General features: G+C 38.9%; 1 protein-coding gene across 1 annotated transcript in view; it reads left to right on the forward strand.

Moving 5' to 3' along the window:
* The window catches only part of LOC139762885 (glycine dehydrogenase (decarboxylating), mitochondrial), a 62,745-nt gene extending 45,373 nt beyond the window's left edge, over nt 1-17,372 (forward strand). The window contains exons 12-19 of the mRNA XM_071688119.1: nt 4,141-4,257; nt 7,812-7,957; nt 9,552-9,699; nt 9,897-9,986; nt 10,115-10,232; nt 12,202-12,309; nt 14,426-14,571; nt 15,708-17,372. Of these exons, the coding sequence (XP_071544220.1) occupies nt 4,141-4,257; nt 7,812-7,957; nt 9,552-9,699; nt 9,897-9,986; nt 10,115-10,232; nt 12,202-12,309; nt 14,426-14,571; nt 15,708-15,836 (1,002 nt within the window). The 3' untranslated portion in view covers nt 15,837-17,372. The remainder of the gene's footprint in view (nt 1-4,140; nt 4,258-7,811; nt 7,958-9,551; nt 9,700-9,896; nt 9,987-10,114; nt 10,233-12,201; nt 12,310-14,425; nt 14,572-15,707) is intronic.
* The last annotated feature ends 1,574 nt before the right edge of the window (nt 17,373-18,946 follow it).

Raw genomic sequence — 18,946 nt, forward strand, 5'->3', positions numbered from 1 at the left:
TTGTTCTACTTTTTCCTCGTCTTTTTTATTATTTGGGGACCAAAACTGGATTGAATATTTAAGGTATGGTCTTGCTAGAGAACTATAAAGTGTGAGAATTGTTTCTGATGTCTTATAATCTATGTTCCTGGCTATGAAACTTAATATTTGGTTACCTTTTTTACTTGCTGCTTGACACTGTTTACTGTATTTCAAATTGTTGCTAATGACAACTCCAAGGTCCTTTTCTTCATTTATTTAAATTAGAGAGTTTCCAAATAGTTTGTTGTTGTAACATATATTCTTGTGTGACTACTCTGCTGGTAAGTTAAGATCTCTCTGAATCATTTTGCAGTCCTGCCTGTTTACAGCTCTACCTCCAAGTTTAGTATCGTCAGCATTTTACGTATATAATTGTTTATTTTGTAGATGTATTTTACTTGTAAGGCAAGAACTACAGTTTTGAAATGGTTCTGGCCATTTTGAATACCCAGATTAAATTGCATACATATTTCTACATTTTTGAAAAATTTTGTCAAAATATTTGATGAAAGTGCAATTTTCACCACCAAATTATGTTTTCAGTGAATATTCAATTATGGAAATGTCAGTTATGGAAGCATTATAATTTTTTCATACTGAGGGAGTAATAAGAATATTGATTATTTTCTATTATTTTGCTTTGTCACTGTCTCCCGCATTAGCGAGGTAGTGCAAGGAAACAGACGAAAAAATGGCCCAACCCACCCACATACACATGTATATACATACACGTCCACACACACAAATATATATTACCTATACATCTCAATGTATACATATACATACACACACAGACATATACACATATACACATGTACATAATTCATACTGTCTGCCTTTATTCATTTCCATCGCCAACCCACCACACATGAAATAACAACCCCCTCCCCCTCATGTGCACGAGTTAGCGCTAGGAAAAGACAAACAAAGGCCACATTCATTCACACTGTCTCTAGCTGTCATGTAATAATGCACCGAAACCACAGCTCTTTCCACATCCAGGCCCCACAGAACTTTCCATGGTTTACCCCAGATGCTTTACATGTCCTGGTTCAATCCATTGACAGCACGTCGACCCCGGTATACCACATCATTCCAATTCACTCTATTCCTTGCACGCCTTTCACCCTCCTGCATGTTCAGGCCCTGATCACTCAAAATCTTTTTCAATCCATCTTTCACCTCCAATTTGGTCTCCCACTTCTCCTCGTTCCCTCCACCTCTGACACATATATCCTCTTTGTCAATCTTTCCTCACTCATTCTCTCCATGTGACCAAACCATTTCAAAACACCCTCTTCTGCTCTCTTAACCTCAGCTTTCTTCTTTCACACACTTAATACCTTCTTAATACCTTCCACAGAGCATCTCTATCAACTCTCATATGCCTTCTCCAGATCCATAAATGCTACATACAAATCCATTTGCTTTTCTAAGTATTTCTCACATACATTCTTCAAAGCAAACACCTGATCCACACATCCTCTACCACTTCTGAAACCACACTGCTCTTCCCCAATCTGATGCTCTGTACATGCTTTCACCCTCTCAATCAATACCCTCCCATATAATTTCCCAGGAATACTCAACAAACCTATACCTCTGAAATTTGAGCACTCCCTTTTATCCCCTTTGCCTTTGTACAATGGCACTATGCAAGCATTTCGCCAATCCTCAGGCACCTTATCATGAGTCATACATACATTAGATAACCTTACGAACTTTGTCAACAATAGTCACCCCCGTTTTTGATAAATTCCAATGCAATATCATCCAAACCCGCTGCCTTGCCGGCTTTCATCTTCTGCAAAGCTTTTACTACCTCTTCTCTGTTTAGCAAATCATTTTCCCTAACCTTCGCACTTTGCACACCACCTCGACCAAAACACCGTATATCTGCCACTCTATTATCAAACACATTCAACAAACCTTCAAAATACTCACTCCATCATCTTCTGATCACCACTACTTATCACCTCCCCATTAGCCCCCTTCACTGAAGTTCCCATTTGTTCCCTTGTCTTACGCACTTTATTTACTTCCTTCCAAAACATCTTTTTATTCTTTCTAAAATTTAATGATACTCTCTCACACCAACTCTACTTTGCTCTCTTTTTCACCTCTTGCACCTTTCTCTTGACCTCCTGCCTCTTTCTTTTATACATCTCCCACTCATTTGCATTATTTCCCTGCAAAAATCGTCCAAATGCCTCTCTCTTCTCTTTCACTAATAATCTTACTTCTTCATCCCACCACTCACTACCCTTTCTAATCTGCCCACCTCCCACGCTTCTCATGCCACAAGCATCTTTTGCACAAGCCATCACTACTTTCCTAAATACATCCCATTCCTCCCCCACTCCCCTTACCTCTTTTGTTCTCACCTTTTTCCATTCTGTTCTCAGTCTCTCCTGGTACTTTCTCACACAGGTCTCCTTCCCAAGCTCACTTACTCTCACTACTCTCTTCACGCCAACATTCTCTCTTCTTTTCTGAAAACCTCTACAAATCTTCACATTCGCCTCCGCAAGATAATGTAATGATCAGACATCCCTCCAGTTGCACCTCTCAGCACATTAACATCCAAAAGTCTCTCTTTCGCGCGCCTATCAACACATAATCCAATAACGCTCTCTGGCCATCTCTCCTACTTACATATGCATACTTATGTATATCTCTTTTTAAACCAGGTATTCCCAATCACCAGTCCTTTTTCAGCACATAAATCTACAAGCTCTTCACCATTTCCATTTACAACACTGAATACCCCATGTACACCATTTATTCCCTCAACTGCCACATTACTCACCTTTGCATTCAAATCACCCATCACTATAACCCGGTTTCATGCATCAAAGCTGCTAACACACTCAGCTGCTCCCCAAACACTTGCCTCTCATGATCTTTCTTCTCATGCCCAGGTGCATATGCACTAATCACCCATCTCTCTCCATCCGCTTTCAGTTTTACCCATATCAATCTAGAGTTTACTTTCTTACACTCTATCACATACTCCCATCACTCCTGTTTCAGGAGTAGTGCTACTCCTTCCTTTGCTCTTGTCCTCTCACTAACCCCTGACTTTACTCCCAAGACATTCCCAAACCACTCTTCCCCTTTACCCTTGAGATTCGTTTCACTCAGAGCCAAAACATCCAGGTTCCTTTCCTCTAACATACTACCTATCTCTCCTTTTTTCTCATCTTGGTTACATCCACACACATTTAGACACCCCAATCTGAGCCTACGAGGAGGATGAGCACTCCCTGCATGACTACTCCTGTTTTCTCCTTTTAGAAAGTTAAAATACAAGGAGGGGAGGGTTTCCAGCCCCCGCTCCCGTCCCCTTTAGTTGCCTTCTACGACACGTGAGGAATGTGTGGGAAGTATTCTTTCTCCCCTGTCCCCAGGGATATTGACTTAATTATTTTTTAACGATTGAAAGACACTTAGCCGCTATTAGATGTACGGTAAGGTAACCCTTTTCATTAGCTTAATAGCACCCAACCAAAAGGTCTCCCAGCCATCCTATAACCGGTTTTGGTGTCACAGTTAGAAGTCTTGGTTAAGTTTTAGGTCAGTCTTTTAAGACCATTGTTTGCTGTATGACACAGTAAGTACTCATTACACCACTTCCACCACCACAGCCATCCCAGTTGACAAGGTTTCTACCATGCCCTTTGCAGCCACCACTCCACTACCGTCACTTGTGCTACCATCTCTCTCACCCTCTTTCTCCACCATATATGCCTCCACTTGTACAACCAGTCCTATTATCACCACCTTCGTCATCTTCTCTACCACTAAGACCATCTCCACTGCCATCTCTGCCACTATTTCAGCCACCACCTCTTCCTTCATTGCAGTGACTACCGCAAAGCAACCACTTGTGTATATGGCTTTTTATTCTGATGCTTTTCATTCAGACTTGATGGGGTTCTGTAAATCACATAGAGTATTGAGATCCTAGTATACGTCTGCTAGAGGATATTAGGATTAAATTGCATGTTATCATGAGAGTATCACTATTAATTCATTGTATTTCTTTTTGTTTGCTTTATGAACATGAAGCATTACAAATAACCTTAAGTGTTTCTACTTATATATTTTGATTTGCAGATCGAGAAGCACCGGAATAACCTAGCATGTCTGATGATCACGTATCCATCCACCAATGGAGTATTTGAAGACAACGTGAAGGATGTGTGTGAGATGGTTCACGAAGCTGGTGGGCAGGTACTTCATATCCCCATACTTTTTAAGCTGGTGATCATGTTGCCTGAAACTAGCACTGTGTGCATCAAAATCCCATTTCTCATCTTTTCCAGTGGCTTTGGCTCATCATTATAGTTATTACATTTAGCTTTTTTTTTATCCATAGGAAGCCTCTAGCAGTTGAATGCCAGTGTGCCCTATACAGCCTTGGGCATATAAAAATCTTTGGTATCTTAGACAGCAGAGTCAAAGTGAGTCAGGAAGCAATTACTGCCGATTTGATGTGTCTACATCCTTCATCCACAATTTTTCAATGTAGCTGGTCAGTAACCATCAAAATGTCGTGGGGGATATTGCATCACTTTTGCACTGCTTAGGCAGCATGTTTATATAGATAATGTAGAGTATCTTTATTTTCATACCTAATCACCATTTCCCCCATTAACAAGGTAGCATCAAGAATAGGTAACTGAGCCGTAGAGGTAAAAGTCCTTACTTGGCCCCCTTCTCTGTTTCTTTTGGAAAAGTGAAACAGGAGGGGAGGATTTCTGGTCCCCCACTCCCACCCCTTTTAGTCACTTTCTGTGACAAGCAGGGAATACATGGGCAGTATTCTTTCTCCCCTATCCCCAGGGATAATGCACAATATATAGATGTATATAGTTAGTGGAACACATAATTTGGTATTATAAACTGTGTGGACAGCAAGATGTGTATATATTATACTGTTGAGCTTAGATGCATTGAACACCTAGCATTGTTGTAACTTGAACATCTATACATTTGATTGATCTCACTATACATGCAATGTGTCAGTATATTTTACCGGAAAAGACTTTTGTTTGGTAAGACAAACAATACATGTAGAATTTTTTTTAAAATCAATTGAGAACTGCAGTACCCACAGTCAGCTGACAAATGCAGAGTTGATAAAGGTTTAAGTAAGATTAAACCTTAATTAAGAATAGGGGTGACTGTGTTGTTGATTAGTTGGTAAGGATATTCATTGTATGTATGGATTATGGTGATGTGCCTAAGGATTGGCAGAATGCATGCATAGTGCCATTGTACATAGGCAAAGGGGATAAAGGGGAGACAGCGACAAAGTATAAAAAAAAAAAAAAAAAAAAAAAAAGTTTGTCGAGTATTCCTGGGAAATTATATGGGAGGGTATTGATTGAGAGGGTGAAGGCATGTACAGAGCATCAGACTGGGGAAGAGCAGTGTGGTTTCAGAAGTATTAGAGGATGTGTGGATCAGGTGTTTGTTTTGGAGAATGTGTGAGAAATATTTCAAAAAACAGATTGATTTGTATTGAATGTCAGTCTGTGGTACTGGGGTAAGGTGTGATGTCCTCATGGTTGTTTGATTTATTTATGGATGGGGTGGTTAGGGAGGTAAATGCAAAAGTTTTGGAGAGAGGGGCAGGTATGCAGTCCACTGGGGATGAGAGGGCCTGGGAAGTGAATCAGTTGTTGTTCACCAATGATACAGCACTTGTGACTGATTCAAGTGAGAAACTGCAGAAGTTGGTGACTGCGTTTGGAAAAGTGTTGAAAGGAGAAAGCTGAGGGTAAATGTGAATAAGGGCAAGGTTATTAGGTTCAATGTGGTTGAGGGACAAGTTGGTTGGGATAAGTTTGAATAGAGAAAAATTTAGAGGAAGTGAAGTGCTTTAGGATTTGGCGGCAACTGGAACCATGGAAGTGGAGGCGAGTCACTGGGTGGGGGAGTGGGTGAAGATTCTGGGAGCAATGAAGAATGTGTGGAAGGAGAGAATGTTATCTTGAAGAGCAAAAATGGGTACGTTTGAAGGAATAATAGTTATTGTATGGTTGTGAGTCATGGCTATAGATAGGTTTGTACGGAGGAGGGTGGATGTGTTGAAAATGAAATGTTTGAGAACAATATGTTGTGTGAGGTGGTTTAATCAAGTAAGTAATGAAAGGGTAAGAGGGAGATGTAGAAATAAAAAGTGTGTGGTTGAGAGGGCAGAAGAGGGTGTGTTGAAGTGGTTTGGACATATGGAGAGAATGAGTGAGGAAAGGTTGACAAAGAGGATATATGTGTCAGAGGTGGAGGGAATAAGGGGAAGCTGGAGACCAAATTGGAGGTGGAAGGATGGAGGGAAAAAATTTTGTGATCGGGGCCTGAACATACAGGAGGGTGAAAGGCGTGCAAGGAATAGAGTGAATTGGAATGATGTGGTATACCAGTGTCGACATGCTGTCAGTGGACTGAACCCTAGCTTCAGTTAGGTACCCGTTTTATCATCCAACCTCTAGGGGTGGATGAACAACTGGGATGACTGTGGACCTATTGCTGCAACTAGGATTCGAACCTATGCACTCGACCCTGGGCGGCCCATGAATGCGCAATAGTCAGCAACGCTAATCACTACACCACGGGAGTCCATTATATCTTTGTATGGCAGCAATACTACTCAAGACAGAAATATTTACATTTGTGCATTTCACTTTCATAAAGACTTCATGTGTGATTCTGTAATCACATGGAGATTTGTAAAGTGACAGACTAAAAGGATTGGTCATGGAGAGTGGGTATGTCATTTAAGTGGGACTGCATTCCTAGACAGTGTATAGACACCAGAATATAACTGTCCCTCACCACATGTAGTGTGGTACAAGTCAGTGACATATTTCATTAGTACTGACAGAATTGTAGATATATAATGAAAGTTTGGAGCTAGATGTTTTGAGAGTGGCCTTTGCAGTTACTTTATCATTATTTTCTGGCAGTACAAGAACTATATCTGATTTTTGTGCGTCAAAAATACTGTCACATGGAGCCATATGGCTTTCTAGCATACATTTTTAACTTTAAGAGGGTTACTTAGAGGGTTAATTACAATAATATCAGCTGTGGTATTTGAATGTAAGTTTAACTTTATTTGAACTGATTCAAATGTATATTAGTCAATAAGACTTGTGTTGTAATCTCTCAATTAATCGATGTTCATCAAAGTCAGCCTGTTTCACAAGGGTCTTGCAGACTAGCTTCATAATATCATAAAGTCACTACACCAACAGCTTTACAAGTGCTTTCCTTTCCAAGGGCTTATATTTTTACCCTTATAATGAATTATTTTCTTAGGGTAATATAATCTGTTTTAGTCCATAAAGGGTGCTTTATTTTTAGCATACAGGTTATTTAAGAACTTCTGGTGACAGGTTTTTCCTTTCACTTACTTATTATCCAGTATAAGGCTCTGAATGCCAGGTGATAGATACCTGAAAGAGAAAATATGTGAGCCTTCTTCATCTTCAGTGACATTAGCAGTCATTTTCAGAGTAATCATCTCTCGTTCAACTTCTTGTTTAGCTGTGTCTTTTATGGTGTTGCTCCGGTGAATGCAACTAGCTTTTGGCTGGTGGTTTCTGTCAGTGCGAGTTTGTCAGGGAGTTGAGATGCCACTAGAATATTCTAGTTGTGAAGTTCTTGCAGACAGCCAGTCTCCCAGTCACTTCAGAAGAAAAAGGCCTTCCAACTTTTATGGTTGATAGTCCTCATATCTATAATTTTGTATGTAATAATGACACATTTTCTTTCAACAGGTATATCTTGATGGGGCAAACATGAATGCCCAGGTTGGTTTATGTCGTCCTGGAGACATTGGTTCTGACGTCTCCCATCTAAACTTACACAAGACTTTCTGTATTCCTCATGGTGGTGGAGGGCCAGGCATGGGACCTATTGGAGTGTGAGTGAAATTGGACTTATTATGACATGTATTGTGTGTAGTCAATATTCCTCCAGTAAACTAGTTGGCACCTTAGTCATGCTGTGAAGTGCCACTACTGAGAAAGTTAAGTAAGTGCTCCTCCCATTGAGTTTTGTGTTCATCATGCTTACTGTAGTAGTACTGTGGTACCACATGTTCTTAAATTTTCCACTCTTCCTTTTTTCTCAAAAACACATAGTGCTGTTGTTTTAGCCTTTATTTTTTCCCTATACCTCCCAGTTGCAATTGTACTCCTAGAGTATACTTGCTTAATCATCCCTTTTTTATTTCATGTTTTTTTTTTTGAAGAAGTAAGTGGTATTTTGAGCGTTCTCTTCACCTGCTAAATTGTGGAGATGGTCAGCAGCTAATGAGTAGAGAGAATTCTATTCTTAACACTTCCTCAGCCAAGCGGGAAATGGTTAACATGTATGAAAAAAAGGTATTGGGAGCGATGAAGAATGTGTGGAAGGAGAGAATGTTATCTCAGAGAACAAAAATGGGTATGTTTGAAGGAATAGTAGTCCCAACAATGTTAAATGGTTGCGAGGCATGGGCTATAGATCGGGTTGTACATAGGAGGGTTGATGTGTTGGAAATGAAATGTTTGAGGACTATATGTGGTGTGATGTGGTTTGATCGAGTAAGTAATGAAAGGGTAGGAGATGTATGGAAATAAAAAGTGTGTTTGAGACAACAGAAGATGGTGTATTGAAATGGTTTGGACATATGGAGAGAATGAGTGAGGAAAGATTGACATAGAGGATATATGTATCAGAGTTGGAGGGAACAAGAAGCAAGAGACCAAATTGGAGGTGGAAGGATGGAGTGAAAGATTTTAAGTGATCAGGGCCTGAACATACAGGAGGGTGAGAGACTTGCAAAGAATAGAGTGAATTGGAACGATGTAGTATACTGGGGTCAACATGCTGTCAGTGGACTGAACCAGGGTGTGTGAAGCATTTGGTGTAAACCACAGAAAGGTCTGTGGGGCCTGGATGTGGATAGGGAGCTGTGGTTTTGATGCATTACACATGGCAGCTAGAGACTGAGAGATAGAGCATTAATGGGATGGCTTTGATAAGGGTTTCAGTCGCCTGTGCCATCTTAGCTAACTAAAAAAAAAAGATGAATATAAGACATATCTTGTGTGATCGGGGCCTGAACATGCAGGAGGGTGAAAGGAGGGCAAGGAACAGAGTGAATTGGAGCGATGTGGTATACCGGGGCTGACGTGCTGTCAGTGGATTGAATCAAGGCATGTGAAGCGTCTGGGGTAAACCATGGAAAGCTGTGTAGGTATGTATATTTGCGTGTGTGGACGTATGTATATACATGTGTATGGGGGTGGGTTGGGCCATTTCTTTCGTCTGTTTCCTTGCGCTACCTCGCAAACGCGGGAGACAGCGACAAAAAAAAAAAAAAAAGACATTTTGTTTTTCTCTTGGTCTAGGAATTAATGAGTTAACGTAAGCTGCTTCTATGATATATGTAAAGATTTAGTCTTAATAACATTTTCTTGAAAAAGATCAAAGGTCACTGACACCGAATTATCATTTTCTTTGTTATTTAGTAAGCGTCATTTGGAGCCGTACCTACCAAGCCACCCAATTGTGGATCCTATGGCTTTGATGCAGAAACGAGCTCGTAGCTTTGGCGTTGTATCTGCAGCACCATATGGTTCTGCTGCAATTCTTCCCATTTCTTGGGCTTATGTTAAGGTGAGAAATTGATGGAGGGAGATTATGAGAGTGATAAACTTTACTGTACCTGTTTCTTGTGGCTTTTCTTTTAATTCTTTTGCTATGTAGGTGTTTGATGATTTCTTATGGAAATCAAATATTTGTTATTCAGTTCATTGGTTAATTTTTCTGGTAAGTATTTGCTCAGTATTATATTGAAATTTTTTTCTCTGTAGATGATGGGCCCAAAGGGACTACGAAAAGCAACTCAAGTTGCCATATTGAATGCTAACTACATGGCCAAACGTTTAGAAAAACACTACAAGGTATGGAGACTGGATTTTAAGAGCATTTTGTTAATTGTCATTCCATTAAACCTTGAGTGTGTTGATATGCATAGATACGATTAAATTGGTATTTAACAAAATGTAAAAGCTTTCTTATTTGCCCTCAGGTTTTGTATCGTGGAAACAATGATATGGTTGCCCATGAGTTCATACTTGATATGCGAGAATTTAAGAAGACAGCAGGTGTTGAAGCAACAGATATTGCTAAACGTCTGCAGGACTATGGTAGGTACTGGGAAATCATCAGCTTCAGTATTTTACATAGCCATTATGTCATACACAGTGATTAAAGTTGAAAAATGAACATGCAGATGTTCAGAACAAATGCATGTGTTTTGTTTATGCTCACACAGAAAGACTTTAAAGCTGAACTTGCATGCACAATCTTTTACAAATGAATCACACATTCAACAATTGATATGGCAAAAGTTTTAGTTTTTCATGTGTAAACTCATTGTGTAAACTCATCAACACTTTGATGATGAATACATGCATGCATAAACACAGGTGGCAAATGCAGTTGGATCATGGTATTTGATTGCAATTAGCAAAACTGCAAGCAGATTATCAGTGTTGTTGTCTAAGAAGAGTAATGACTTGCCATACCTGAAGCAAAGGCTCAGCGATTTCCATCACCATTGTGCCAAGCAGTTATTAACCAGACAGAGCTTATATTTATCTAGCAGGTCTTTCTGGGTACAAACAAAACAAAACCAAAACTTCAAAATTTTGCAGCAGTTGTTCATTTAAGGAATGACACTGGAAATGGTTAGTCTAAATGAGTCTTAATGAGAAGGTTGACCGTGATGTGCTAAAATTGTTTAAAGTTGTGGAGAGGATGAGCAGATACGAGATTTGTTAAGAGGATATTTGTATGTGTCAGATGGAGGGAGAAAAGAGAAGAGGGAGACTAAGGAGGAGATAGAAGGCTAGGGTGAGGAAGATTTTTGGGTAATAGGGCCTGATCGTTTAGGAAGGTGAGAAGCATCTTGTAGATATAATGAGTTAGGTTGACATAGTGTATAGGTGTTGACATACTGTTAGCAAACTGAGCCATGGGATATGAAGTAGCCAAAGTAAACCATGGAATATTTTGTGTTAAAGCTGTGGATGATATGCTTTGTTTTCAGTACATGATACATGAAGCCATTGTATGTTTTCTTACGCTACCTTGATAAGATAGGAGCGGTAAAAAAGAGGTGAGAAAAAGGAGTGTTTAGCATAAAGGGACAGGAGGTAAGGACTTTATTATTTGGGTGTATATGTGGGCATTGTGGAGTAACATACAAAAGCACAAGGGCAGAAGTATAGAAGTATAGTGTTAGCACTAGTTATGCCCTCTTGTAAAGGTATGTGAATGGCAGTTTAGTGCCCGTGTGGTTTTACTGTTCTAATTTTGATTTAAGTATGCACATTAAAATGTGTTTGAAGCATTTTATTGGGTTCCTAGCTTTGATATAAGTGGAGATAAGTATTGTGTAAGATGCTGTTTAGAAGACAAATTAGACTAGATATGAACTTTATTCTTCCATAGCAAAAAGGTTTCTGATGCATTACTCTGTCTGTCTGCAACTTTGATGCCTGTTCCCCTTTGGGAGCTCCCATCAAGGGAGTGGTCACAGCAAGGAGTCTTCACTTATCCCTGTCCTTACATGCCTTTCACACATATGAGATTCCATGCATTCTTCCTCCCTATTTCTCTCCCTCCAGTATTCTTCCACACTTTTTTCCCATGTCACTTGTGGTCTTCCTCACACCCCAATCCCTTATATTATCATGCACTCTCCTTGTAAACTCCCTGTCTTGCATTATTTCCGCGCTCCCAAACCACCTCAAAGTATTATGTTTCAGCCACTCTACCATTCCACAATTCATTCTCTTTGCATTCCCAGCCGCACCAGATTTCCCATGCATCCCCTCATGACTTTCTTCGTTTTATATAGTCATACCACATGCCCGTTTCAAGTAGCACATTGCCAAAGCCTGGATTCTTGAGCCCTGTGACTAATCCAATATCCATGCACAGGTCAGGGTCAGGAGAACTGTGCTCTCCCTTAACCCTTTCTTCACTTCCACACTACTTACACCTCTACTGCATTACACATTAGTGTAGAAATGAAATAAGTATATTTTGTGTATGAATTTTTAGATGTATCATTAACATGAGCTTTTGCTTTTTCGCTCTCATCTACAGGTTTCCATGCACCAACTATGTCATGGCCTGTTGCCGGGAGTCTTATGGTAGAACCAACAGAATCCGAAGACAAAGCAGAACTTGATCGATTTTGTGATGCTTTGATCAGTAAGTATATGGATTGCAGAAGTTTTAACTAGTTTTGAGTTGGATATTACACAAGAGAATAACTTGATGGTTATGATTATCATGTCCAGTTTCCATCTTGGAGCTGGTCACCATGGATGGCTGTTACATATATTGATGTGGCTTACTGAATTGTACAGTTGTACATCATAAAGACAGTTGAACACTTCCTTTTCATGAGGGGAGATACCCATCTGTGATAGCCAGAGATGGAATGAAAATTAAACTGTATCCACACACAAAGATAATATAAACATGCAAACGAATGAAAGAGGTTGAATGTGTTGGAATTGAGATGCCTGAGGATGCTGGAAGGTATGAGGATGATTGATCATGAAAGGAATGACAAGGGTCATGGGAGATATGGTGGTAAGCACAGTCTGATTGAGAAGTCTGACCAGGGTGTGCTGAAATAGTTCGGTTGTATGGAGAGGATGAGCAAAGAAAACCTGACGAAAGGATACATATCAGGAGTGGAGGAAGCAAGGAAGTGGGGGAGAACTTGAAGGAGGTGGAAGGCTAGAGTGAAATAAGCTTTAAGTTTTGGTAGCTTGAACATTCAGGAGGATGAGAGGCCTGCTGTGGATAGAATGAAATGGATTGATGTGGTATGTGGAAGGGATGCTGTCAGTGGGCTGATCAAGGGCAGATGAAGTAATCATGGACCATCGTTCATTTGTTCCTAATGCAGCCTTGCTGAGTCAGCTCAATTTTTATATCGATGCTCAAGCATAGCAATGCAGTTGGAGATTTTACTCCATATTTTTCTTGACCCCACTTATAGACGCTGAAGGAATGTAACTGTGTGTTTTTAAAACTTTTTACTAATCTACATCATTTTTTATAAAATGTGTAATGAGGGTGGTAAAGGGAGGAAAACATTTCAAATAATGAAAAAATTCTGATCGTTGTATCATCAACCTTAATATTAAGGGTCCAGTGTCCCATTCACAATGTTGGTTTTTCTTATTATTCATGGAGCATTCATTGCTTTCAAAGTTTTTTTCATAGTGATGCAACGTAATATTTACTTATTTACTTATTGTAAAGATTTTTTCATAGAGTGGTACAACTTAATATTTATTCATTGTACTAAGGAAATATTACAATAGATTACAGAAAGTCTGTCAGAGATTCCTTGTGATGTTTGTTTATAGAGAATCCCTAAAATATTTCATGAACTTTATTGGTTTTGAGTGTTTTGTGTTAAGGTCTGTACAATGAACTTTTTGAAGTAGTGGTTTGGACAGTCATGAATATCAAAGCTTTTTATGAATATATGTGAAGTAGTACAGGGAACTCTCTCTACATGATAATTATGTTCTTGAAATTGTTTGTGTAAATCAAAAAACATCAATCAAATAGTCAGTAAGGGAGAGCTGAGTAGTATATCGGCAAAAACTGCAATATACATGTTCCAGGAAATTTAAGATTCTACCATATAGCGTACAAAGAATTTTAGTTGAGAAAATGACAAACTTAATACTAGCTTACTGGTGCTGTTGGGATGGAAGGAGGTTATTGGAGGAGTTACTGGGGAAGTGGGTAACTGGGTCAGATGACATAGTTGTGGAAGGTGTTGGTGGTGGTCTAGTGAATTAAGCTATTATGTCGCAGCTGTTGATGGCTATTTCTCTTTGAGTGCCCTTTTTCTTCAAAAAGAGAGATCTAGTGTTGTCTGCTTAGCCTTCAATGTCTTCTCAAGGTGGATTTCTTTATAGTCCCTGATTTCTGGCCACCTTTAAATTCTGGTCTGTGTGTAGGTCACCCTCGTCAAATATAGCAAGAGCACGCTTCTCACACAGCACTTGCTGCCAGTTTGTTGATGATTGCATTATGCCAAATGTAAGCCTGCATAATTAAAAATGAAAGTGCAAATAGACCATGTGCATTATTCCAAAAATGACGTAAACCAAATGTGCATAATTCTTTAGGTTCCTGTATTTTAGACAACTGTGCTCTTCATTAAGGTTTTATTGAGAATGTTTTGTAGCTGACGGAATTGTTAAGATTTTATGGAGGTTATTTCACTTGATGAAAATTGGTTATTGATTAGGTCTGAGTGCATTTGACTCATACATTTCATTTTCCTTTCTAGTGATTCGCAATGAAATCAGAGATCTTGAAGAAGGAAAGTCTGATGCTGCATGCAACCCACTGAATATGTCACCTCACCCCCAGGTTACTGTAATATCATCCTCCTGGGACAGGCCATACACAAGAGAACAGGCAGCATTCCCTGCGGTAAGTTTCTCGAGTCTAAGGGGACATATTTCTCACTGTGTAAGACACTTTTCCAAAAAAGAAAAAAAAATGGCTTGGATCTTTATTTTTCCTAGATATTCTCAGCTGAATAAGGGGTGCATCTTCTGCAACAGTGAATCTAACGTGGTAGAAAATACAGTACTTTCATTAGCATTCCTGCAATAAGTTTCTTGAGTCTTGGGGGCATACCATATTTTTCACTGCGTATGAAACTTTTTTTCCAGAATAGTGGTTTTGCATTATATTTTCTCTAGATTTTTCCTGCTAAATAAGGGGTCTATCTTATGTGATAGTACAGCCAATAAGGTTGGAAATACACTACTTTATATTATAAGAATAAATTCCAGCTATGGATTTTATTCTAAGTCTGTCAAATCAGAATGTTTGATGGTGTACTCAGATCATTGGCTGCTATGATGTTTCCTTCTTTGCTCAAACGGCAAAGCTGTGGAATTTTTCTTTCTTCTTTTGTCTTTCCTTCTCCATATATGACTCTCTTCCCTCTAAGAGTTGGGTCTATGAACATGTGCTGAGCCATTATTGATTTATACTTTTACTTTGTACTCTTACCTGCTATAGCCTAGATTGAGGCATGTTTTGCCCATGCCATTTTGGTCACTAACAGAAAGAAAATTATGTTTTGTTGGAAACAAGAAATAATGTGTAGATGCTGACAGTACATATTTATTCTTTTGGAAGTAGAAAAGAAATAATGTGTAGGATACTGGCAGTAAATATTTACTTTAGATTCAAGGCAAGACCTGTTTTAATTCCTTTTTAGACCATATAGTTAGTGAAGCATTTACATGCTAGGAAAACAGTATGGGAAAAGACATTCTTGCTGTTGTCACAAGTATTGAGTTTTTGTGTGACATGGAATTATACCAATCCTAAACCCATTCTCAGGGACCGTATCTTCTCTTTTTATGTCTTCATTTACCACTAAGTCAAACTTGAGCGTTACATGATCACTTCCTCTAATTCTGTATCTTATATAATGTTCTCCTCCTCATCCTAGTGTGCTTTTAACCGGATGTCTCATTTGTTACATGCAGGATCTTTGTTACATTGTTCAAATGAATATTTAATGACTAATCATTATTGTTTTATTTCAGCCATTTGTTCGACCAGAAACGAAGTGGTGGCCAACTGTGGGCCGCATTGATGATATTTATGGTGACCGCAATCTTGTCTGTACCTGTCCTCCCATGGAAGCCTACACCTCACCGTTTGAGGAAGATTAACTTTGAATCATGTTTTTTTTTGATAAGGGAAATATATTTTCGTTAATACTTTGGGAATATTCAGGGATATATCAAGTACTTTTAAGGGCAAATGTTCAAACAAGATACCGCACAGTTAAAAAAAATTTCATCTGTCTTTTGCTCAAGTTGGTTCATGTTATTTTACTCTCAGTAGACATTTCAAAATACTTGTAGACCATATGACTTGTCAAGTTATATGGTATGCTCTGTGTGTAAGCGGTTATTAAGAGGTATCGCAATGAAATTTAACTTTGAAACATTTGGTGCTTTTTCATTGGTGCAGTGGATAAAACTGTGAGTGTAAACATTCCTTCACTGCAAAATATAGAAATACTAGTTTTTTAGATATGTGATGATTTTCCATATCTGTGGCTCAGTTGATATAGTCATATATCTGACATTATTCTGGGCTCCCACAGGAGAGGGAAGATCAAAAACTGTGAATAATTCCCAGGAGGGAAAAACCAGGCAATTTGAACGGAAGTTAAGATGTGAGGGAAGAATCAGGGAATTTCATAAGAGTTTAAAACATAATGAAGCTTTGCAGTAATTACCAGTGAACCCTTGAGGTATCTGCCAACTGTTTTAGTAATGCATGATTGCACATGGATTGCCATGTATACCTGTCATTTGGTTACTATTTACCTAAATAATTATAAAAATGATCCCAGCATTAGTATATTAGAAAGTCATCTCTCAATGGCCATTGGTAACTCCTGATGACGTAAATGGTAAAGCTCCAAGATTAGCGCGTTTCCTGAAATCATATTTCATTTTCCATAAGAAACCTCAGAGCTGTAGCTGAAAGTTGTCTATCCTAGATGTAACAACGAAATGGACTAACAACAACAGTAGTTATACGAGAAGAGTAGAACTTGGTTTATTAGTGTATCATTTCTCAAAATTAATTGAAATTCTGTTGGTGTATTTCTTTATACTGATATACATTGCATATATGTGTCATATATCATGCAGGAATAAAAGACATTTTTTCTGTAACTACATAGAAGAATGAAAAGTGAAATCTCATTAACTTGTACATATAATGTCTTCTATCTCTGATTACATCCCCTAAACTCTGTCTTCACATTGTTTGTATCTCTTTGAAATATTTTTATAGTCTCCATTAGGCAACCAGTTTCAGTTTCATGTAATGTATTTGATGTTTTGAACATGGGCATTCTAAGAGATTTGACTATCTGTTGATTTCACATTGTTTTTCTGTAGATTATCAAGGGAAACTTGGCATTAATCTTGGATGTTCCTTTTCCTTCGTCCTATGGGGACTTGTTTAATGTTGTCATCATTCATTAGATTCTTAAATAATTCTGAAATGTGCCTGCAAATGCTCAAGTTGGTTTTATCTGTGATGTAAAATGACACTTAAGCACTCCCGTCGTACAATGTGCTGTGTATGGTAATTGAGTGCCCTTTTGGCCAAGATTTTGGTGGTAAGAGGATCCCCTGTATTTAGTATTCATAAGATCCAGATTAAATCTGTGCCAGTTAAGGTTATCTATGTGTATTTCACCTGTGTATACTGAGAGCCAGTTGCTCATATATCATGACAAGGTCTGTTGCACTTTTCTTGTATAGTAGCTTGCCATCATGTTAGTGAATGAGAAAGATTTTAGCTTGAAGCTAATTAAGTAAACTTAATGGAAACCTGTAGAATAAAGTGTAGTAGCTGAAAGAGAGGTGATGACCATGAATTGGAAGGTAACAGTTTGTTGTCACAAACTTAAATTTAGGCTAAGTAGTTGAGTAATTAGCAAAGAAATATTAATAGAATTGTCCCAAGTGCCAATAACATGCATATTATGAAATACAGTGACTTGACTCCAGCCACTTCAGCATAAGGAATAACATCTGTAATGAGATTTTCACTAAAATCTGAAGTACTTCCAAATTTCAGTAAAATGCATTGTTCTTGAGTTTTTCAAAACTTGAATTTTGTTGAAAATCTCAGCATTGGTGCAATTAAATATGCTGAATTAAATATATCCATGCATTTATTTATTTTGCTTTGTCACTGACTCCCGCGTTAGCGAGGTAGCGCAAGAAAACAGACAAAAGAATGGCCCAACCCACCCACATACACATGTATATACATACATGTCCACACATGCAAATATACATACCTATACATCTCAGCATATACATATATATATACACACACAGACAGACATATACATATATACACATGGACATAATTCATACTGTCTGCCTTTATTCATTCCCATCGCCACCCTGCCACACATGAAATAACAACCCCCTCCCCCCGCATGTGCACGAGGTAGCGCTAGGAAAAGACAACAAAAGCCACATTCGGTAACACTCAGTCTCTAGCTGTCATGTATAATGCACTGAAACCACAGCTCCCTTTCCACATCCAGGCCCCACAGAACTTTCCATGGTTTACCCCAGATGCTTCACCCGCCCTGGTTCAATCCATTGACAGCACGTCGACCCCGGTATACCACATCTTTCCAATTCTCTCTCTTCCTTGCACGCCTTTCACCCTCCTGCATGTTCAGGCCCCGATCACTCAATCTTTTTCACTCCATCTTTCCACCTCCATTTTGGTCTCCCACTTCTCCTCGTTCCCTCCACCTCTGACACATATATCCTCTTTGTCAATCTTTCCTCACTCATTCTCTCCATGTGACCAAACCATTTCAAAACACCCTCTTCTGCTCTCTCAACCACACACTTTTTATTACCACACATTTCTCTTACCCTATTATTACTTACTCGATCAAACCACCTCATACCACACATTGTCCTCAAACATCTCATTTCCAGCACATCCACCCTCCTCCACACAACTCTATCGATAGCCCACCCCTCACAACCACATAACATTGTTGGAACCACTATTCCTTCAAACATACCCAATTTTGCTTTCCGAGATAATGTTCTCGACTTCCACACATTCTTCAATGCTCCCAGAACTTTCGCCCCCTCCGCCACCCTATGACTCACTTCTGCTTCCATGGTTCCATCCGCTGCAAAATCCACTCCCAGATATCTAAAACACTTCACTTCCTCCAGTTTTTCTCCATTCAAACTTACCTCCAAATTGACGT

The sequence above is a fragment of the Panulirus ornatus genome, chromosome 45 (genome assembly GCF_036320965.1).
Source record: "Panulirus ornatus isolate Po-2019 chromosome 45, ASM3632096v1, whole genome shotgun sequence".
NCBI lineage: Eukaryota > Metazoa > Arthropoda > Malacostraca > Decapoda > Palinuridae > Panulirus > Panulirus ornatus.